The sequence below is a fragment of the Peromyscus californicus genome, unplaced genomic scaffold, assembly GCF_007827085.1.
Source record: "Peromyscus californicus insignis strain IS unplaced genomic scaffold, ASM782708v3 Scaffold_23__1_contigs__length_62951481, whole genome shotgun sequence".
In the NCBI taxonomy this organism is placed as follows: domain Eukaryota; kingdom Metazoa; phylum Chordata; class Mammalia; order Rodentia; family Cricetidae; genus Peromyscus; species Peromyscus californicus.
The window spans coordinates 60,340,477-60,364,456 of NW_026294534.1; the positions used below are offsets into that span (position 1 = coordinate 60,340,477).

Consider the following 23,980-nt stretch of genomic DNA (forward strand, 5'->3'; position numbering starts at 1 on the left):
TCATTTTTAATTATGTGTGAGGTATATACATGTGAGCAAAAGTTTTTTTTTTTTTTTCTGTTTGTATTATGTTTGTTTTGAGACAGGTACCCATGTAGCTCAGGCTAGCCTTGAGCTTACTATGTAGCCCAGGAGGACCATAGACTCTTGATCCTCCTGCCTCTACCTCCCACGTGCTGGGATGACAGGCATGTTCCACACCACACCGGGATCCCTTCCTGCCTCCCTCCCTCCCTTTCTTTCTGTGTTGCCAAAACTCGTCCCAACTTGTTCATCCCCCTGCCTCAGCTTTTTTTTTTTTTTTTTTTTTTTTTGGTTTTTCGAGACAGGGTTTCTCTGTGTAGCTTTGCGCCTTTCCTGGGACTCACTTGGTAGCCCAGGCTGGCCTCGAACTCACAGAGATCCGCCTGCCTCTGCCTCCCGAGTGCTGGGATTAAAGGCGTGCGCCACCACCGCCCGGCCTACGCCACCACCGCCCGGCCCTCAGCTTTTGAGTACTATATGAAAGGCACTGACTAACGAAAAAAGAACCTTGTGTTAGCTGTATTTGCGAAGCCCCTGTTCCCTGGTCAGAGCTGCCAGAGGTCCAGCCTTGGTTTGTCTTGGGTCACAGGTCACCCCAGCTCATGTGACTCTCTAGCCACACTCATTCCTGTCCTCTCAGGGTCCCAGGCTGCACAGGCCAAAGATCCACGCAGCTTGCAGAGTCAGGGACTTTTTCTCGGCTCTCCAAAAGGAGAAGTTGGGTTGCTTTGAGGTTAGGGTGTCACTGGGTCCTATTGTCCCCTCAGACCTGAGTGCAGCCTCATAGTGCAGTGCTGGCCAGAAAACAGGAAGACTCCTGTGGAAGGCAGGGGCCTGTCTCAGTCAGTGTCCCTGCCTGCCCCTGCTATAGTTGCCATTTCAAAAGATGTGGGACAGCAGGAGCTGGGCCATCCTCCAGTAGGCAAGGAGCAGGCCCCCCACACTGCCCACCTTCAGAAAGGAGATGATTGTGTGGGCTGTGGGCTGCCTTAGCTTACAAGGGCAATAAGCCTTCTGGGGGCTTTGTGAGCATTGTGGACTGTCACTCTTGGAGGGCACAGCAACCCTGACAACCTTGAGCTCAGCAGAGTAGTGTAGAACATTGGTCATGGGGTTCATCCTAAAGCATGTCCAGGATGTTGGGCAGGCTCACTCCAGGGAAGCAGGGCACAGACTGCCTGGTCCTGGTGTGTCCGATGCTGGCATTTGTGAGCCAGCATGGGCTCTGATTCTGAAAGCAGAAATGAAACATGGACCCACGTTCAGGGGTTGTTTTCCCAGGGTCCCTGGCTTCACTGAGCCACAGGCCCTGCCACACCAGGAGAGAGAGGGAGGGAGACAGAACACGGCTGTAATCACTACCGACATCGCACTGCAGAACAGGCAGGGAGGGTCCTGGAGCTGTGAGGGAGAGGAATTTGAGGCCAACCTGGACTATGTTATGAGACCCTGTCTCTATCAGTCAACCAAGAGTGCAGCTCAGCAGCTGCTGGTCTGAGGGGAGCCTCTAAAATACCCTATTTTGGAGCTTTGTCCCCAGGCGGCCATGTTGGGAGCTGGTGGTAGTTGGTGGCGTCACTGGGGCTGTGCACTGAGGAGTGGGGGGGCCTTAGTCTTCTCCGGCCTCAGGCTTGGTGTGATGGCTTGTTGTTCCATGTGCTTGTGATGCAGGCAAGAGGGCCCTGGCCAGCGCTGAGCCCGCCTCAGCCCTCCAGCCGTGATCTAAACCTTTCCAGAGTCAGCCTGCCTCCGGTATTTCATCCCAGTGACACAGTGGGCTGTAACAAGGCTTGTCCTCTTTGCTCTCTATTGCTGTGATGAGCATTATGACCAATGTGAATAGGAAAGGGCTTGTTCCATCTTAAGATTACAGCTCGCCATTGAGGCAAGTCAGGCAGGAGCTTGAAACAGAAACCTCAGAGGAGTGCTACTCACTGGCTACCCCAGGCTCACAGGCTGCTATCTGCCTTTCTTTTCTTTCTGATACAGGTTCTCTCTACATAATCCTGGCTGTCCTGGAACTTGCTCTGTAGACTAGGCTGGCCTAGAACTCTAGAATGCTGGGATTATAGGCATGCACAACCACAACCCAGCACTCAGCTGCCTTTCTTCTACAGCCCAGGTCCTCTTGCTCAGGGATGGTACCACCCACAGTGGACTGGGCCCTCCTCCATCAATTAGCAGTTAAAAAAATGCTCCGGGCCTGGAGAGATGGCTCAGCGGTTAAGAGCACTGGCTGCTCTTGCAGAGGCTCAGGGTTCAATTCCCAGCACCCACATGGCACTCACAACTGTCTGAACTCCAGTTCCAGGGGCCCCAACACCCTCATATATACATGCAGGCAAAATACCAATGTACATAAATTAAAAAAAAAGCTGGGCGGTGGTGGCACACGCCTTTAATCCCAGCACTCGGGAGGCAGAGGCAGGTGGATCTCTGTGAGTTCGAGGCCAGTCTGGGCTACAGAGTGAGTTCCAGGAAAGGAACAAAGCTACACAGAGAAACCCTGTCTCGAAAAACCAAAATAAATAAATAAATAAATAAATAAATAAATAAATTTTTAGAAAAAGGTTTAAAAACAGAAGAGAAGAAAATGCTCCACAGACAGTTCATAGGCCAGTCTGATGGAGGCAGTTGCTCGATTGGGGTCCCCTCTTCTTGGGCATGTCATTTTGACAGAATCAACTGTCATAATACCATCTGATACATTCACAGTGTTATACAAGCATTGCCTCTATCTAGTCCCAGAACATGCCGTCTCCCCCCTGCTCCCTACCCCCCACAAAAGATACCCTGTCCATATCAATTGTCACTGCCCACTTCTCTTATACATACTTCCTGTTTCTGGCTTTGCCTGCTGTGACTGGTTCATGTGAATTTCATCAGGTATCGGGTGACCATTGGTTTGGCTTCTGTCACTTAAAAGCATGTTTCCAAGATACATCTGTGTGTTGGTATGTGAGAGTTTTGTTCCTTTTTTGTGGCTGAGTAATACTCCACACTGTAGTCAGACCCCACTTTGTTCCTCTGCTTTCTAGCTGTGTTCACATTTCATTCCTTAGCATGGCTGGCTACAATTAGCTTCCCCAGCTAGGAGAATCTCTGCCCTTCAGGGTCCCCTACAGGGCAATGCTGCAGGATCCAGGGCTGTGGTCAGTATTTGCCCACATGGAACAGCATCCCCTCTAGCAGCCTGCTAAGGGTGGCTTGAGGGCTGAAGCACCCAAGGATCCCTGGGCAGGAGCATGAGAGGGGGCAAATGCACCTTGGGACATGTGTCCATAGCCTACCAAGAGGCTGGAAGTCAAGGGCAGCTTGCCTTGGGAAGCAGTGGGTGGCAAGAAGCAGGCAGGACCATTGGCCCAGGCTTCCTGAGCAGAGGCATCAGACATGACCCAGGAGCAGGACCAGTGACTAAGGAGGGACTGATCTTGGTGGAGTAGACAGTGGTCTCCGATGGCTGCAGGAACTATTCGGGGCACTTTGGTCAACATTGATGGCTTATCCAAGGAAGGACAGAGTATTTGAGGCTCAAGAACACCTTAGAAGGTATCTGCTTCCAGGCCGGCAAGGTGGCTCAGTGAGTAGAGGAGCTTGCAGCCAAGCTTCAGGACCTGAGTTCAGGTCCTGCATGGTGGAAGGGACGAACCACTCCTGAAAGATGTCCTCTTACCTCCACCTGTGTGCATGTTGGTACACAAACATACACAATCACAAAATTAATAAAAACATTTCAAAGTTGAAACAAATGCAGGGGTGTTGTGGGTAGCTGAGAGGAAGGAGGATCAGGATGTTGCTGGGGCTGAGAGGGGAGCTAGATTGTCTGGGAGGTGACAAGGTCATTGAGCATGTCAGGGTCACTGCAGACCCACTGTGGGGGCAGGATTGCTTTCTCAGGAGACCCTCACAACCCCACCATGTACCTATCTTGGCCCCAAAGATCTCAGTGTGGACATCAAGGTCACCAGCCATGGAGAAGGAAGACCGTAGTGTGTGTGTTTGTGGGGGGTGTCTTGCATAGAGGCAGGAAGGAACTATGTGACTTAAACCCTGTGATCTGAGGCCCTTGAGGGATGGATGGAGGGACAATTAGCTAACATACGGACCCAGGGCAGGAAGCAGAACTGGATTTTGTGTGGACCATATGGAGAGAAGCAGTCTGGGGGACCCCTGGGTTGCAGAGTGTCTTAGGAGGAGCCAGACAAGCAGGTCCCACATGCATCAGGGTGTAGAGAGCCCCACAGAGGTCACATTTCCTGTTCAAACCCAGTCCCCTTCCTGCTGTCCATGTTTGGGGTCCAGGCTCCTGCCCACCAGTGTGTCCAGATGTCAGTCAGGCTCCTCTGGGAACCACTGGGCTTAGAGCGGCCGGCAGGGGTGTCTAGGTGTCATGGAGCCTCCAGCCTGAGTGCTTTCAGGGTGCTGTGTTTTGTGGTGCATCAAGCCACACATCTTCTGTACCTGTGTGTGGAGGTGACTGAGCCCTGCAGGTACATCACCATCTGCCTGCCACCAGAATGGTCTCTATTGCTGAGGAGGGGACCTGGGCATGGGATTTCGAGCTGGGTCTCCAGGCTGACTTGGAGAGAGGACTTGAAAATCAGTAAGAGGAATTCCTAGAAAAGGAGGGTTCATGCCTGACTGCCCTCAGCATCAGAGGGCTTCCTGCAGCCCTTCCCGCCCTGCCTCCATCTGCTTACTGTCACCCCACAGGGGCTCATCTAGCCCAGGCTGGCCTTATGCTTCCAATAGAGTTGAGGATCCTCCTGATCCTCCTGTCTCATTCCCAAGAGCCAGGACAACAGGTATGCACCACAGGCCTGGTTTATGTGGCTTTGAGAATGGAAGGCCGTGTAAATGCTACGCAAGCACTATGCCCACTAAGCTATAAGCACCCTACTAACCAAGCCATATCCACAGCCCAGTGCAGGTTTTCTTACAGACAGTGGACATTCATCCCCTCCTAAAGGGTTTTGATTTCTGGGCTTCAGTTTTTCATGGTTAACTGCAGTTTGAAAATACTAAGTGGAAAAATCCAGAAATAAGCAGTTTCAGGTTTCACCATTGATTGCTTAGTGAGTGTGCAAGAAGACCTTGGCTGAATGTAGGGTTTGGCACCACCCATCCTTATGGGCGTCCACTGGGAGTCTTGGATGCTTGGCTTTAATTATCAACTTGACAAAGTCAGGAATCAGCTGTGGAGATGGTGTTGGTGAGGGATTGTCTGGTTCAGGTGGGAACTGTGTGTCTTGATTGTGCCATTGAGGTGAGAAGACACACCACTCTGAGCAGCATCCCTTAGGTTTGGGTCCTAGACTGTTTGAGTGAAGGAAGTAAGCTGAGCACCGAGGGCTGCGTTCTTATGTGGGTTTTCGGTGCTGAGCCCAGATCCTCATGTTTGCTAGGCCATCACTTTACTGCAGGGCTGACTACCCAGCCCCACTTCCTATGAATCTACGTCACCACACTCCTCCTAGCTCTGTCCAGGGTTTCCAGCAGCCTCCTGGAAACACTTACTCTTGCCTTCATCCTGCCTACCAAGGACATGGGGGACACCAGGCCCAAAGACTGAACAAGACCCAGGAGTCCCTTTCACTCTCCCAGCACCCCTTCCTTCCTTCCTGAACTGCCTTAACACCAACGGAACAGTGACATGAGCCTGTGGGCACCTGGGGTCATGGCCAGGATCTTTGGTGTCTGATGTGCCCTGGGAGCTCCGAGAGGTGCAGGTCACAGCCAGGGCTGATAAAGCAGGGATACCAGCATCGAGGCAGTGATTCTGCTTGGCCACAGCTGCGGAAGAGGTTTTCACTGGGCTATTGAGTTCCTGGCTCTGGTGCCCTCACCCAACACCTGAGGCAAACTAGCTGGCTGCCTGCACCACCCTACCTCAAGGACTTTGGGAGCTGCAGAGCCAGTGCATCTGCAGGAGGAGAGGAGACAGGCCAGCAGCTGGCCGTGCAGGAAGGGTGTGGGCTACGTGTCCTGGGACCATTCCTGGAAAGGTACTTGGGAGCTGCAGGTGCGGTCAGGGTGGCCCTGAGTAGCACTTGCCAGGGGACAGCTGTGCACTCTGGGTCTGCCTTGTGCCCTGTGGCCTCGCGACTTTTCTCCTGCACAGCTCACGAGGGAAGGGCCTTTACTCACTTCAAAGCTATTTCAGACCTGGGGGAAGTTACATTTTTAGAATACCGCATCTAAGAGTAGAGTGAAATTATGGGGTATAGTTTAAGCACCCAAAACAAGTCTCCTTGAGCTGGGTACAGTAGGACACGCCTGTCATCCCAGCGCCTGAGAGTTTGAGGCAAGATTGGCACCATCCCCAAAACAGAGTATCAAGTGTCTCAGAAGAATGCACAGGGCCTGTGTGAGTACTGTGGGGGACCAGAGTGTGCTGTCCGGGGGGTGAGTGACCCCTGTGGATATACAGACCAGAGTGTATAGGTCATGTGCTACACAATCAGTATGGACAGATCACAAAGACCTATATTCCCCCCACTATACTCCCCCCCACTCTCCACCACCAGAGCTCCTGGAGCCACTAGACGGCCCTCCCTGCCCCGAGACCCACCACACACCCACCAGAACTCCTGGAGCCACTAGACGGCCCTCCCTGCCCCGAGACCCACCACACACCCACCAGAACTCCTGGAGCCACTAGACTAGCATTGACGCCCAGATCTCCTGGAGTCTATGTGGCTAGGTAAAGAGAAGCAGGGTGCAGTGCACAGACATGCAATCCAGCAGCTACTTGAGAAGCTGATGCAGGAGGATCATAAGGTCAAGGTCAGCTTCAGGTACATGGCCAGGTTTGAGGCCAGCCTGGGCTATGTGAGATCATTTAAAAACATGAGGAATCAAGCTGGGCATGGTGCCACACGCCTTTAATTCCAGCACTAGGGAGGTAGAGGCAAATGAATCTCTGTGAGTTCTAGGCCAGCCTTTCTACAGAACAAGTTCCAGGACAACTAAAGCTGTTACACAGAGAAACCCTGTCTTGAAAAACTGAAGAGAGAGAGACAGAGACAGAGAGAGAGAGAGACTCAAACTTGTGGAGGGTGGGGAACAAGTTGTTAGTCAAAGGCAGCACATTTCCTTTATGAGGGTGGTGCATTAGTTCTGGGGTTCCAAGGTCCACTATAGTGATGACAGCTAAGCACTTGGTTGTGGGCTCAGCATTTGCAGGGAAGGGCGATCCATGTAGCAGATTCCAGGCTGGTGGGGCTTCGTAGTGAGAGCCTGTCTCTATAGAAACCAGGAGGCTCCAGCTGCCTCTGTGTTCACAGGGAATCCCAGGGGGTGAGCCCCTCATACACAGCATCCCTCCCCACCTCTCCATGTTCACAGGGAATCCCAGGGGGTGAGCCCCTCATACACTGCATCCCTCCCCACCTCTCCATGTTCACAGGGAATCCCAGGGGGTGAGCCCCTCATACACAGCATCCCTCACCACCTCCCCATGTTCACAGGGAATCCCAGGGGGTGAGCCCCTCATACACAGCATCCCTCACCACCTCCCCATGTTCACAGGGAATCCCAGGGGGTGAGCCCCTCATACACAGAATCCCTCACCACCTCCATTTTGGTGCAGTGCGCTGTTCAGGGACCTTTGGCCCTGCCCTCCATCTCTGTGCTAGCTGTCGCTGAAGCCTCTAAAAGCTGCCCAGTTCTGGCCCTTGTGACACCACCTGCATGCAGGTTACATTGCCCCCAGGCTCCAGTGGCTTCAGGAGTTTCCCAGTCAGGTTCCCAGGGATCCTGTACCCACATGCCTTGAAGTTGACTTGTTGAACTGCCTCTCTCTGCTGCCCTCAGTTTCCCCGATTCCTGGGGTACAGCCAGCACTTGCTTCTTGGTGGCGTTGGTTGGGAGCAAGGACCTGGGTGGGCAGGTGACTGAGCTGGAGCACTGCAGTTGATGGCCAGTATTGGCAGCACCCTGAGATAACATGTCATTCAGGAGAGTAGTGCATGCCTGCCATCCCTGCCTCAACAAATGAAAATACTCTGGAGGCTTGGTGCCCTCGGGCCGGGCTTCTACTCTTACTCAGCACCTCATTCACCTTTACCCAGCAAGATGGCTCATTGGGTAAAGGTGATTGCTGCCAAGATTGAGGACCTAAGTTCAATCCCTGGGACCCACATAATGGAAAGAAAGAACTGACTCCAGCAACTTGTCCTCTGACCTGTAAGTACAATGCGCCCTCCCTCCCCCAGATAAGTAAATTGAGAATTTAAATTACCACCACACATCCTATAGAGATATTCAAATAGGTCACAACAGCACAACTTTTTAGAAGACAGAAAAAGAAAAAACACTTATATTTATTGTTGTTTTGGAGACAGAGTCTCCCTGTGTAGCCCTGGACGACTTAGAGCTCACTCTATAGACCAGACTGGCCTTAGACTCAGCTCTGTCTGCCTCTGCCTCCCAGGTGCTGGGGCCAAAGGTGTGCGCTGCTGTCTTCGTGGTTCTGCTGCTGTAATAAAACACCATGACCAAAGCCACTTCAGGAGGAAAGGGTTTATTCCACTTCCACATCACAGTCCATCATCAGAGGAAGTCAGGGCAGGAACCTGGAGGCAGGAGTTGATGCAGAGGCCACGGAGGGGTGCTGCTTACTGGCTTGCTCTTCGTGGCTTGCTCAGTCTACTTTATTATAGAATCCAGGACCACCAGCCCAGGATGGTGCTACGCAAGTGATCTGGGCTCTCCCACTTCAGTCATCGTCCAGGAAACACCCCACAGGCTTGCCTGTAGGCCAGTCTGATGCAGGCGTTTTTTCAGTCCAGGTTCCCTCTTCCCAGATGACTCGCCTGTGTCATGTTGATGTAAAAGTCATCAGGACAAATGCCGTGCTTCCGTTTTGTTTAATGGTGTCACATTAAACAGATATGGCTGTGAATCCATATCCCATGGCATCTGACTCTCTAACTCCTAGATGAAGCTGCTTGTAGTGGTCTGCACCTGTTATCACAGTGCCTGAGGAAGCTGAGGTTGGATCGGTTGAGCCCTTGAGCCCAGGAGTTTGGGGGCAAGCCTGGGCTACAGTGTTTAGACTATCAATGACAATACTCTTGAGAGGTTTGTTTTGAGAAATTCCAGGTTTTCTTTATTTTATAATTTTGCTTGTTTTTGAGTGATGGTCTGGTGTAGCCAAGGCTGGCGTCTAATATAGTATGTAACTGAGGATGATCTGGAATTCCTTATCCTCCTGCCGTCATCTTCCAGGTGCTGAGATGACAGGTGTGTCCCACTGCAGGTTTATGTGGTTGTAGGCTAGAACCCAGGGCCTTCATATGCCAGGTGAGCCCTGAGACCCCATTCTATAGCCAGTGCTAGAGACCATGGGCTCTCCAGGGTAGCAGAAGGCCACTGATGTGGTTAAAGCCCAGCTCTAGAGACCACAGGCTCTCCAAGGTAAAAGGAGGCCACTGATGTGGTTAAAGCCCAGCTCTAGAGACCGTGGGCTCTCCAAGGTAACAGGAGGCCACTGATGTGGTTGAATCATTGGTACAGCTAGTTGTGGCAGGAGATGGCTCAGCGGGTAAGTGACTGAAGACCTGTTCCCATCTCAGACACCCACATAAAAAGTTGTAGGGCTTTTTGTCACAGGGAGGAGAGCCAACCTTATGGCCCTGGGTTGGGAACAGGAGAGGCGCCAGCTGTAAGGACACCATGGAGACAGCGGGCAGGCACATTGTGATTATGGGGTTGGTATGTAGCCAGTTGGTAAAATAGTTGGCAGCAGGCGTGAGGGCCTGGGTCCATCCCCAGCACCCTCATCAGGATCTGGGTTCCAGCCCAAGGTTGCGGAGACAGGCCACTCCTTGGGGTTCCTGGCCAGCCTAGTGACTTGGTAGCTCCAGGACAGTGAGAAAACCTGTCCCAAAAAACAAGGTGGACACAGCCTGAGGAATGACCCCTGTCTGTGCAGTCATTAAAAACGAAAAGAGAAGAGACGTGAACATCAGAGGGGGCTGGAGACGTTGCTGTCCGTAAAGCGAGAACACCTGAGTCAGCGTCCTGATACCTCAGGGACAGAGACACAGCAAGAGAAGCTGTGGCCTCTGCAGGGAGCATTAGACAGGCCTGCAGAGCCTGAGCCAGGCGGTGCATCTGCTCCCTTCCCTGTAGTCTCAGGGGCCACTTGGTTGAGGAGAACCCAAATGTCCTTTCATGACATGGACAAGGTCTCAGGATTTGTTCAGTAACTCAGCAGGCTAGTACAGACCTGCTGTCCTGCTGCTCCTACTGCTGTGTGAGGCAAAAGGGGAGAAGGAGGGGCTGTGGGCTAGCCTGAGCTGCATAGCAAATTCAAGGCCAGCCTGGGCTACATGGTGAAATCCTATAAGAGTAATAATTTTTCCACTCCTCCTGACTATGTGTGTATGTGTAGGTGTGGTCCTCCTTGTTTGAGACGATAGAGTCTCTGTTTTCTACTGCCTGCAGATTCTCCTTTCTCCACCTCCAGACGGTCACACTGTGTATCCAGTTTTATGGTAGTTCTGGGGATTCGAACTCGGCTCCTCACATTTGGGTGGCAAACACTTCCCCCTCTGAGCCGTCTCCCCAGCCATACTTGAGATTTTGCTATTGTTCTGTTCTTGGGTGGGAATTGGTCCATGGTGGAGGAACTCCTCCTGGCCTCCAGAATCCTTGCTGCGCTTCTTTTCCCACTTCATCTGTGGCTGACACTTGGTGCCTCCTGTGGTCAGGGCACTGGGGAGGGGGACTTTGTGCCCCACAGAAACCCGGCCTAACCACATCCCTGACGGCTGTCGTTGTCACATGACAATGGGGCCAGCAGCTTTCCAGAGCCTGTGCTGAGCCTCAAGGCCGGAAGAGACCAGTAGGGCCTCTGAGTAGAAATGGGTGTGAGGCCGGCCCTGGAGAGCCTCCACTTCCTCCTTCACTGAGCAAGGAGCTGAGGGGTTGGGGTGACGCTCCACTTCCTGTCCCTGCATCTGCAGTTCACCTCCACCGCCCTGGCCTTGGCTGTCTTCAGTGGCTGGGTTCTCCTTGTTGCTGCTGTGACCTAACCTCTGCCCTTCAGAGCAGCTGTCAAAAGCAAGGTGGAGCCAGGTCTGACAGCTCCCCTGTGACCCAACACTCGGGCTGAGGGGGGATCCAGGTCTGACAGCTCCCCTGTGACCCAACACTCGGGCTGAGGGGGGATCCAGGTCTGACAGCTCCCCTGTGACCCAACACTCGGGCTGAGGGGGGAGCCAGGTCTGACAGCTCCCCTGTGACCCAACACTCGGGCTGAGGCAAGGCATCTTCTGAACCTCGGAGTTCAGCGTCAGGTTGGGCAGCACAGAGAGAAAGACCCATCCCAAAAAGGCCGCAGAGCACTTGCCCGGGCTGCGGAGTCCTGGGTTCTGCCCCAGCACCATGTAATTCTGGGTGGCCCTCACCTGTCACTGTAGCACTTAGGATGCTAGGAGGTTCAAGGTCATCCATGCCCACTCGGGACTTGAGGCCAGCCTGGACTACATGAGACTCTGTCTCAAAGACAAAGGACAAAAAAGGAGGCTAAGCCCTCCCACATGTTGCACAAATCACCCAAATGCAGCTGCACAGAGTGCCTGGGAACTGTGGGCCTGTGGCCAGTTCACTCACAACACAAAAGACAGCAAGGAGAGACCCTGGAACTTTCTAAGCAGAAACCATAGCTGCTAGTCGGGGGACAGCGAGGGTTTCTGGTGGTACTGCTTCACCTGTCCCCAGCATGGCCCCTTCTTAGTGGAAGCCACCCCAGGCTCACCTGCACCTTCTAGGCAGAAGGCATGCCATGAGCGCCTCCTCCGGGCTTCAAGGATCTGAGGTCAAAGAGGAGTACATCTTGCCTGCAGGTGTGCCTTCAGCCTGGCCCGAGTTCCCTTTTTGTTGGAGGTTTGGTTGGTGAAACAGGGTCTTGGCTACATAGCTCAGGCTAGCCTGAAACTCACTGTCCTCCTGCCTCAGCCTCTCAAGTGCCAGAATGTGCCAGGCAGGTAGCACCACCCGCCGTGGAAACCATGGAAATGCACTACTCAGCCTCTGGTGTCTGGTGGAACAGCTGCCACCTGCACCTGGTGGGCAGGCCACCAGTCAAGGCTTAAGAGGAAGAATTGGAGAGTGCCAGACCCTGGGGAACACAGCCTGAAGGAGAGAGTGTTGGGATGGGGCGAGGCAAGGGTCAGAGTATGTGCCTTGAGTTTTTCTTCTTGAGACAGCGTCTAATGTGGTACAGGCTGGCCTTGAACTCACTAGAAAATGTGCTTTTAAAAATCTGGGTCTGGATGAGTATGGTGCACACACTTTTAATCCCAGCACTTGGGAGGAAGAGGCAGGTAGATCTCGAGTTCCAAGCCAGCTTGGACTACATAGTGAGACCCAAAAAATAAAGGGGCAAGGATGAACTGGAGAGATGGCTGGGCAGTCAGAGCACTAGCGGCCCTTGGAGAGGATCCAGGTTGATTCCCAGCAACCACTGGTTTGACCTCCATGGGTGCTCAGCACATATGTGGTGCACAGACATTCAGGCAAATAGACAAACACATAAAATAAATCTAAAATGTTGTTGTTTAAATCTGAGACTGGTGGCTCATAACTAATCCTAGCTGAGCCAGCAAATCACAAATTTCAAGCCAGTGAGGGCTACACAGTGAGACTTTGACTCTTAGTAAAGCAGGTGCTATTGAGTGTGTGTGTGTGTGTGTGTGTGTGTGTGTGTGTGTGTGTGTGTGTGTGTATGTGCGTGTGTGTGTTACAGCATGCATATAGAGGTCGGAGGACAGCTTTCCAGAGTCAGTTTTCATCGTTCACCGTGTTTGAGGCAGGTCTCTCTTGTTTCTGCCACAGGGTCCTGCCAGCTTCTGGGCAGTTGTCCTGTGCCCGCCAGCCTTGTGGGTTCTGTTGCTTCAGTGCTTTCTCCAGCCTCCACTGTGTACACTCACACCGTGTCTGCCGGGCCTTCTAGGTGCTTGGCTGTTGTAATTTTCTCTGGACCTGGACCTAAAGTGGAATCAGTAGATCTAATCAGGATCTATTTTTATCAGTGCATAAACTAATATTAGCAGCATGTCTTTTATGTTAGAAAGGAGGAAAACCACGTTTCTGTGAAAGCTGAGCCCTTTCCCTGGCACCTTGTTTGGGCCTGTAGGTTCCGTAGCATTAGCAGGGCCTATCCACCACTGGGTTGGCTCTTCCCTCCAGGCCACCCATAGCCCAGTGCCATCCCCTCCAGCCCCTGGGCCAGCCTTGTGCTCTGAGCCACACAGCATGCCTGTAGCTGGCATTTCCTCCTCTGTGTATCATAGCACCGACCGGATATTTTTAGCAGGGTTTTGAAAAGTCGCAGTGTACTCAGACACATACCAGACACGTGAGGTCACCAGGCACAGATAGAACCCTGGCCTGCAGGGTCATCTGTAATCCTAGAACCAGAAAGCAACCTCCCCTGCACCCTGTGGCACTGCTGGCTGGCTGTCCCCAGATCTGGGCCTGACTGTCATGTTTAGAGGTCTGCATGGAAAGTTGTCTGTAACGCTTTAAAAGTGAGCCCTTGCCGGGCTGTGGTGGCGCACGCCTTTAATCCCAGCACTCGGGAGGCAGAGCCAGGCGGATCTCTGTGAGTTCGAGGCCAGCCTGGGCTACCAAGTGAGTTCCAGGAAAGACACAAAGCTACACAGAGAAACCCTGTCTCGAAAAACCAAAAAAAAAAAAAAAAAAAAAAAAAAAAAAAAAAAAAGTGAGCCCTGTGTCTCTTAGGGGTGTGGAAGCAATTTTGGGAACTCATCTGTAGCAAGCAGCCCTAGGCTGAAGTGCCATATCGACTTCTCTGAGAACTAGGCTGTCTCAACTGCAGTCACCCCAGCCCCATTGGGGACAAGAGTCCATGCACCTTTTCATGTGGGCTTATGTCATTTTTTGTTTTTTTATTTTATTAAGGGTCTCTTTATAGCTCAGGCTTTCCTAGAATTCATGACAATCCTCCTGCCTCTGTTTTCTAAGACGGATCAGAGGCAGAGGTTGACTGGGAGTGACGTCACAGAATGGGAGGAAGAGGCTGCTCCCCACGGTGTGCAATGCCCAGTCCCCAGCCTAAAGCTCATGTCCCTCATGCTCCACATGAACTCACACCTTAGCACCGTGAGTCCCTGGGACTCAACCGAGCAAAACCACAGTTTCAGGGCTGAACTTTGGGGCAGATATCCCCAGGACTGCCATTAAGGCAGTTTTTCTCTATCCAGCCCTACCCCTTCCTGTTTCTGGATGATTGGTTCCAGGACACAGGCACACAGTAACAAATAACTAAATAAATGAATTACAATATAATCTCAATAGAAAAAAAGAGTTGGGCAGTGGTGGACACACCTTTAATCCCAGCACTTGGGAGACAGAGGCAGGCCGATCTCTGAGTTTGAGGTGAGTTCCAGGACAGCCAGGCTTGCACAGAGAACCTGTCTAAAAAAACAGAAGGAGCCGGGCGGTGGTGGCGCACGCCTTTAATCCCAGCACTCGGGAGGCAGAGCCAGGTGGATCTCTGTGAGTTCGAGGCCAGCCTGGGCTACCAAGTGAGTCCCAGGAAAGGCGCAAAGCTACACAGAGAAACCCTGTCTCGAAAAAAAAAAACAAAACAACAACAACAAAAAAAAACCAGAAGGAACAAACAGCAGGCCAGCGTGTGCCTCCTTTGTAGGCGCACCCTCCCTTCTTCCATAGATACTAAGTGGTCTCCGAGGGTAGATTGTTGTCCAGGCAGGGGCTGCAGATCTAGGCTCCAGGCCAGAATAGTGCTGTGTCCGAGTCTCCCTCTGTATTGTTAGGGATGGTAGAACCTGCAGGGACCCTGGACCATCTGGATGTCTGCACTCTGTAATGGGGCAGTTTGATGACTCCTAGTGGCATTTTTTGGGTCCTGGGTGTTAGTGGCATCTTAGTATGTGCATGTCAGTGGCAGAGATTCACACTGTTATGTGACTTCTTGGGAAGGTGTGAACAAAAATCTACTCACTACATATAGGACAGAAACGAAAGACCAAAGAAATGAGTCCACCCAAGTCCAGCTGCATAATCGGACGTTTCCTGTCCAACTTGGACTGCCTGATTCCCAAATAACTGACTCAGAGGCTGAATATGAATTTAAATGCTTTTTTAAAATTATTATTTAATTTATAATAATATAATTTATTTATATTTATTGTCTAATTTATAAATTATATATAAAGCCAATAGCTCAGGCTTGTTACTGGCTAACTCTTACACTTGACCCATTTCTTTTTTTTTTTTTTTTTTTTTTTTTTTTTGGTTTTTCGAGACAGGGTTTCTCTGTGTAGCTTTGCGCCTTTCTTGGATCTCGCTCTGTAGACCAGGCTGGCCTCGAACTCACAGAGATCAGCCTGGCTCTGCCTCCCGAGTGCTGGGATTAAAGGTGTGGGCCACCAACGCCCGGCAAATTAACCCATTTCTATTAATCTATATATTGCCACGTGGCTCGTGGCTTTACCTGTTGTCTAGCTAAGACATGCTTCCTGGGCAGCTAGCTGATGATGACTCCGCCCTCCTTCCTCCCAGCATTCTCAATTTGGCTTTTGTACCTAACTTCCTGCCCAGCTACCGGCCTATCAGCTTTTTAATTAACCAATGAGATAAATTCATACTCATAGTGTAGAAAAGGATTGTTCCACAGCACAGCTGGGTAAGCCAGGGGTTTATTGGTGTTCCTTACAGGAGCACGCATAGCTCAGGCAGCTGCATCACTGAAAATCCACTGTGGGCAACAACTGCAGCCCTGCGGCTCCCTACACAACAGCTTGTAGGCAGCTCCACTGAAGAGTCTCCCCCAGCAGTTGTTCCTGCCTTCCAGGTTTCGGGAGGCCTTCCTGACTCTAGCCTTCCGCTCCCTGCAGGGTGGAAACAGGCAGCCCACATCCCAGGGGAGAGTGAGTGCTTGTCCTCCATGCATGAGGCCCTGGGTTCCACCCCCAGCAATGCAAACAGGCATACATGGATGGATAGATGGTGGGTGGAACTCCAGTCCCTGTGTCCTCATGGAGAGGCTGAGGAGCATGAGTTCTGTGGGACCTCAGCAGCACTCCTGAGCCCTGAGCCTGCAGCAGGAATGACAAGCTGGTTCCACACAGCCCATTCTAAGCCGACCCTCACTTAGCTGTTCAGAATGTAGTGATCACTGTCATCAGGTATTGAGGCTGTGTCTGCTCTAGACATTAGAGGCTCCAGACATTGTGACTTGTGAGGTTGAGTCCTATGAGGTGCTACCTATGTGGGCCCTTGTGGAGGCCTCAAAGCCCCCAGCTGCCACCCAACCCCTGAAGGGCCCTTCCCAGCATGGGTCCTCACTGCTTTCTTGCTTGGTCCAGGGCTTATTGATTTGAGACGGTCTCACTGTGTAGTCCTGGCTGGTCTGGAGCTGTCTATGTAGACCAGGCTAGTAGTGAATTTGTGAAAATCTCCCTGTGTCTTGCTCCTGAGTGCTGGGATTAAAGGTATGGGCCACTAAGGCCTGGGCCCTGACTAGGGTTTTACTACATGCTCGGGAATTTCTGGTTGTTTACTCTTCCTGTGGACCTAAGGAGCTTGACCCTTTGTGGGCCTACATGTAGCCACCAGGACCAGCTCAGCTGTTCTGTTGAAGTGTCACAGCTCTAGAAGAACACCTGGTCCTCCATCAACACAGAAGAACACCTAGCCCTCTATCACAGAGCAACACTTGGTCCTCCATCACAGAAGAACACCTGGCCCTCCATCACAGAACAACACCTGGCTCTCCTTTATCACAGAACAACACCTGGTCCTCCATCACAGAACACCTGGTCCTCCATCACAGAACAACACCTGGCCCTCCACCATCACAGAACAACACCTGGCCCTCCATCACAGAACAACACCTGGTCCTCCATCACAGAACAACACCTGGTCCTCCATCACAGAACAACACCTGGTCCTCCACCATCCCAGAACAACACCTGGTCCTCCATCCCAGAACAACACCTGGTCCTCCATCACAGAACAGCACCTGATCCTCCATCACAGAACAACACCTGATCCTCCATCACAGAACAACACCTGGTCCTCCACCATCCCAGAACAACACCTGGTCCTCCATCACAGAACATCACCTGGTCCTCCATCACAGAACAACACCTGGTCCTCCATCACAGAACAACACCTGGTCCTCCATCACAGAACAACACCTGGTCCTCCATCACAGAACAACACCTGGTCCTCCATCACAGAACAACACCTGGTCCTCCACCATCCCAGAACAACACCTGGTCCTCCATCCCAGAACAACACCTGGTCCTCCATCACAGAACAACACCTGATCCTCCATCACAGAACAACACCTGGTCCTCCACCATCCCAGAACAACACCTGGTCCTCCATCACAGAACATCACCTGGTCCTCCATCACAGAACAACACCTGGTCCTCCACCATCCCAGAACAACACCTGGTCCTCCATCACAGAACAACACCTGGTCCTCCATCACAGAACAGCACCTGGTCCTCCACCATCCCAGAACAACACCTGGTCCTCCATCACAGAACAACACCTGGTCCTCCACCATCCCAGAACAACACCTGGTCCTCCACCATCCCAGAACAACACCTGGTCCTCCATCCCAGAACAACACCTGGTCCTCCATCACAGAACAACACCTGATCCTCCATCACAGAACAACACCCAGCCCTCCCAGGCTTTTTTATGGAATTTCCCTTTGGGCTATCACACCGAGGCCACCTGTTGCTGGTTGTCTTAGTCCTCTGTCACTGTAATCGAGTGCTATAGATGGCTTCATTTATTTATTTATTTGTTGGTTGGTTGGTTGATTGGTCTTTCTGCATAGCCCTAGCTGTCCCAGAACTTTCTGTAGACCATGCTAGCATCAAACTCAGAGATCACCTGCCTCTGCCTCCCGAGTGCTGGGGTTAAATGTATGAGTCACCGTGCCCAGCTAAGATTGCATAATTTTTAAAGAAGAATACTTACAAGCTGGGCATGGGGGTGCAGGTGTATCAATCTATCACTTGGGAGGCTGAGGCAGGAGGATGGTTGCTAGCTCTAGGCCACAAAGTGAGAGCCTGTCTCAAAACATAAACAAAACAGGCTCTGAAGAGATGGCTGAGAGGGTAAAAGCACTTGATGTGCAAGTGTGGAGACCTGAGATTGAGTCCCCAGCACCCGTGTGAAAAGCTGGGTGTGGCTTCGCACTCTTGTAACCCCAGCATGCTTCATCATTAGGCAGACTGAGCACATGGGGACACGCTTCAGCCACACACCTGAGACTTGCTTTTTACATTTTTGTTGTTGTTAAGCTGAGAGATGGCTCAGCAGTTAAGAGCACTGGCTGCTTTTGGGTTCAATTCCCAGCACCCACATGGCAACTCAGCCTCCTCTAACTCAAGTTTCAGGGGGTCTAATGCCCTCTCCTGGCTTCCATAGGCACCAGGCACACACAAGGTGCACAGTACAAGCAAAACACCCAACCCCCATGCACACACAATAGTAACAAGCCCTTAAATTTAAAAAATGTGATTGTGATTATATTTAGGTATGTGTGTGTCTCTGTGCACATATGCACACATGTGCATGTGTGGAGATCAGAGGACAGTTTGCAAGATTTGGTTCTCTCTTTCCACCATATGCGTCCCAGGGATCAAACTCATGTTGTCAGACTTGACAGCAAGCCTCCTACCCACTGAGCCATCTCTCCTGCCCTGTTCCTTGCTTCTTACCTGAGCCTCTGAATGAGTAGCTCAAGACTGGCTCTGGGGACAAGAATGCTGTATACACAGGAGTTCTGGGGCCAGGGTGGAGGCTGTGGAGATTCCAGGCCGGGGTCTCAAGTACTGCCTTTGCTCCCTGCAGGCTTTCGGGAATGCCAAGACAGCCCACAACAACAACTCTAGCCGCTTCGGGAAGTTCATCCAAGTCAACTACCTGGAGAGCGGCATCGTGCGTGGGTAAGTTGCTCTGTCTGTGTGCTCCTCAAGCTAAGGCTGGAACCCAGGCCCCCCTGTGAGCTTAGCCAGTGCTCTGCCCCTGGAGTGCACCGCATCTGCGATTGTGGTGTTGAGGGTTTCAGGTCTGTGCAGTGAGGATCTTCTTTGGCCCTTGAGTCAGAACCAGCCAGACTGGAGAGCCTGCTTGCTGGCCTTCGTAAGGTGTCGGGGTATCACAGGCACCCCAGCATCAGCCAGATGTAAGGCCGTTATCCAGAAACAGACAGTGCTGAGCAGCAACATGATGTAATGGTCCAGGGAAGTACCAAAGGGCATGCAGTGGCTGGACAGAGGCGGTGGGAGAGATTTATGGGTCAAGGGATAGATGTGTGGGTGGCTGGATTTATGCATATATTTTGTGTATAGGCAAATGACACCTTGGATACTTGAGTGGATTCCCGGGTGGGTGGATAGATTGAGGGGCTTGTGGGAGGGTTGGTATATGGATGGGTAGATGGGCAGGTTGTAGATTTATGGGCAGATTGATAGATTTTGTGTGAGGGAGGTGTATTGATTTATGAGTGGGCAGGTATACTGAAGACTCTCAAGTGAGTCGATGGGTAGACTTAGGCTGGAGGATCATCAGTGAGTGGGCAGATTCAAGGGTATGTGGGTGGGTAGTAGATGTGTGCACAGGTGGAATTCATGGGTGGGTAGATAGATTTGTGGGTAGGTATGTTGGTGGGTGGGTTGGCTCATGGATGGGTTAATGGATTTGGGGGTGTAGGAGATAGGTGGCTGAATAGAGTGACAGGTTGGGTTGTGAGTAGGTGGGTGGAGGATATGTAGCTCAGGGCTGGGTAGACCTATTGGTAGACAGAAGGTTCATGGGCCAGTGGGTGCATAAACAGACAGACCTATGGGCCAGTGGTTACAGGGGAGGGCTGAGCAGCAGCAGATCATTGGCAGGTAGATATAAGGATGTGAGGCAGGGGGAGGTGGCATTCCGGTGGGTCTGCAGCCTGGTCACTACAGGCATGTGCCATGTGGCAGCAGATGCCCCGTGAAACTCTGCAGCACAGTGAGGTTTGCTACAGTCCCAGAATTCAGACCCTTCTGGCTGTCAAGGCTGTGGACAGTTGTCCACTGATAGTTCACACTGGGTGTGGAAGGGAGAATCTGAGCCTCTGGCATCCTTCCCTCCCGACACGGGCAGGCTCTGCTGGGGTGCAGGTTGAGAGGCCCTTGGTGAAGGTCAGGTCGACTCTGGACCCTTGTGTCTGCACATTCTCTGCTTGGCCTCATCCCCATCATACCCGCCTGGGGTCCAGCTGCCACACAATCTCACATCTGGATCGTGGGCTAAGTAAATCTCTCCAGTTAGAGTCTAATGACTCCTGTGGGCTTTCGGGTCATTATTAGGGTAAATCTGGGCTGCTGGAAGCCAACATGGCAATACAGTGGCAGGTGATCTGGTAGCCAGGGTGGCTGCTGAGTAGCTAACAGGAGGGTAGCATATACAGGAGGAGCCAAGACCCTGGAGGGCAATGAGGATGGCATGGGTTTCATCCAGCTGTTAAAATGCCACAGAACGTCAGACTTACAAATCATTTACTTTGAAATTTTCCGTTTCTTATTTTCTAACCTTGAGTAACTAAAAACCACTAAAACAGGACATGAAAACAGATAAGTAGGTACTTGGTTAGGTCACATGCACAGGTCTGTCAGGTACGCTGACTGGCCTAGTACACTAGCCAAGCTGCCCCTTACCTAGTGGGTGCACCTTGCCCCTCCCTGCCTCGGGCTCCCAGCAAGCTCAGGCTAGGTCAGCTTTTCTCTTGGGGGCTCCGAAGTGCTCAGCAAGCTGCCCTGCTGCTAACCCTCACCCCACACCCCTGCCCTACTGCTGATCCTCATCCCACACCCCTGAACTGCTGCTGACCCTTACCCCACACCCCTGCCCTGCTGCTGATCCTCATCCCACACCCCTGCCCTGCTGCTGGCCCTCACCCCACACCCCTGCCCTACTGCTGATCCTCATCCCACACCCCTGAACTGCTGCTGACCCTTACCCCACACCCCTGCCCTGCTGCTGATCCTCATCCCACACCCCTGCCCTGCTGCTGGCCCTCACCCCACACCCCTGCCCTGCTGCTGATCCTCATCCCATACCCCTGCCCTGCTGCTGACCCTCACCCCACACCCCTGCCCTACTGCTGATCCTCACCCCACACCCCTGCCCTGCTGCTGACCCTCACCCCATACCCTATCCTGCTGCTGACCCTTACCCCACACCCCTGCCCTGCTGCTGACCCTCACCCCACACCCCTGCCCTACTGCTGATCCTCACCCCACACCCCTGCCCTGCTGCTGACCCTCATCCACACCCCTCCCCTGTTCAAGTGCTAGTCTTGGATTTAAGAAAGGAATTCCGGCTTGGCCAGTGTCCTCGTTCTGTCCTAGCCTCCTGGCCTAGGGGCTGCCACAGTCTCATGCCACATCGGCTACCACCCAGGGCTGCCTTTGCCTCTTGTGTCTGGTCATATTTCTGTCACTGTTTATTCACAAAACCAAGGGTCAGGGCTAGTCTGAGCCCAAGTTCCCCATTCCTGAGGCTTCAGTTTCCTGTGAGTGCAGATCAGCTCAGAGGGAGCCTCTGCTCTCACAGGAACTCCTTGCTGGCCTCAGACCTTTAAAATCGAAAGTTAGGGCTAGGTGTGGTGGCTCACGCCTTTAATCCCAGCACTCAGGAGGCAGAGGCAGGCTGATCTCTGAGTTCGAGGGCAGCCAGGGCTACACAGAGAAACCCTGCCTTGAAAACAAACAAACAAAAACAAAAACAAAAGTAAACCCCAAATCAGGGACTAGCTCCTCTTGCAGAAGACCCAAGTTAAATTCTCAGTACCCAAACGGGGCTCACAACTTATTGTAACTCCAGTCCCAGGGGATCTGATGCCCTCTTTTAGCCTCCATGGTGTCCCCCCACATACACACACAGGCAAAACACTGATATACATAAAATTTAAATTCAATGCCAAAAGGGAGTACATTTCAGGGTCAGGTAAAAACCTGGCACAAGGGAATCTCCAAGGAATCTCCAAGGATGACCCCAGCTAGAATTCTAGTCATCTCCTGTGACCAGATTGGTACCTAGCCAATTTGTCATTGGAAAGGCTTCATCCAGCAACTGATGGAAACAGATGCAGACCCACAGCCAAACATTAGGTGGAATTCAGGGAATCCTGCAGAAGAGGGGGAGAAATGATCATGTGTGTGTGTGTTGCCCACAAAGGCCAGAAGAGGGTGTTGGACCTCCAGAAACTGGACTGCCTTGTGAGCTGCCTTGTGGTGCTGGGAATGGAGCCAGGTTCCTCTGGAAAAGCAGAGCTGAGCCATCTCTCCAGCCCCTTCTCCAGGCAGCATCTTAGCCCTGCACTCTTGAGTCTCCGGCAGGCCTACAGACTTAATGGCACTGTCCTACAGAGGGCAGTGCTCCATGAGTTCAAGGCTAGCCTGATCTACATAGTAAGTTCCAGGGCAGCCAGGACCGCACAGTGAAACCCTGTCTCATAACAACAGAAAATAAATAAAATTAAAAAGCAGGCTCAGATGGAAAGGTCCACAAACCCTCACAGGTTGGGCCCTGCCAGTCCCAGTGGATGTGGGGGCAGCTGGCCAGGCCCTTTCCTTCCCGTAGGGTCTTTTAGGGGCCTCAGTTCCTGTCTGTCACTGGGACCTACAGCTCCTTCTCTGTGTGTGGGAGGGTTGCCTGAGATAATGCCTGGAATACCACAGGTCCCCTGGAAATGTGTACTGCCATTCCTATAGCCCAAGTATCCAGAATCCAAAACTTAAATCCAAAATGTTCCGGGTTCTCTGAGTCAGCAAGCACTGTGGCTGGAAGATGCCACACCTCTGCTTCCAGGGATATGCCCACGCAAAACTAAAAATATTGGATAAAGGACTTGATAAGTCCTGGGGAGACGGCTAAGGGGCTAAAATACTGTGTGGTGTGAGCAGTAGAGTTGGAATTCCCAGAACCCTCATGAAAGCTGGGTGGGCGGGTATGGCAGCTGCCTGTCATCCCAGCACTCAGGAAGCAGAGAGGAGGGATTCCCGGAGCAAGCCAGCCAACTAGACTGGCCAGATGGGTGAGCTCACTGCTCAGCAAGGGACCCTGCGAGACTCAGGCTGTGTGCTGTGTAGAGGGTCTGTATGTGATACACACAACTGTGTGTGTATACTGGACTTTGTCCCCACAACGCCTTATCACATACATGCAGATAACTGCAGTCATTGGCTCAGCATTGAAGAGCACCAGCTGCTCCTTCAGCATGCCTGAGATTATTGGTTCTTAGCACCCACATGGCAGTGCACAAACATACATACAGATACACACACATAATATTCAAAATAAAAATGAAATATTAAAATAAATACTTGGGCTGGGCAATGGTGGCTCACACCTTTAATTCCAGCAATCAGGAGGCAGAGGCAGGAGGATCTCTGTGAGTTTGAGGCCAGCCTGGTCTACAGAGTGAGTTCCAGGACAGTTAGAGCTGTTACACAGAGAAACCCTTTTCTCAAAAAAACCCCAATAAATAAATAAATGAACTAATGAATGAATAAATGAATAAATAAATGCTTGGGGAAAATCCGACATCGTTGTGGTCCCTGGTGTCTGGAGATGAAGGGGATTTGAGCTTGAGCTTCAAGGGTGCTGCAGTTTCCTGTTGCTCCTAGCACCTCTCGGGTGACCCAAACGGAACTGGGAAGAAACAGTAGCTCCAGAAAGCCAGATTGTGTGGATACAGCCAGGGACCTGTGGGGGTCAGAGGTCAGAGGCCCCTGCTCTTCAGTAGAGGTGACGGTGGGGGCAGCCAGAGGCATGCTCCAGTGGGTAAAAGCACTGGCCACGCAAGCCTGACAACCAGACTTCGATACCCAGGAAGCCATGTGAGAAGCCAGATGTGGTGCATATCTGTCATCCCCACTCCTGCCGA

General features: G+C 52.0%; 1 protein-coding gene across 4 annotated transcripts in view; it reads left to right on the forward strand.

Moving 5' to 3' along the window:
* The window catches only part of Myo9b (myosin IXB), a 99,886-nt gene that overhangs the window by 25,827 nt on the left and 50,079 nt on the right, over nucleotides 1-23,980 (forward strand). For all 4 annotated transcript variants that reach the window (XM_052752499.1, XM_052752501.1, XM_052752502.1 and 1 more), the window contains exon 3: nucleotides 18,904-18,998. In XM_052752499.1, the coding sequence (XP_052608459.1) occupies nucleotides 18,904-18,998 (95 nt within the window). The remainder of the gene's footprint in view (nucleotides 1-18,903; nucleotides 18,999-23,980) is intronic.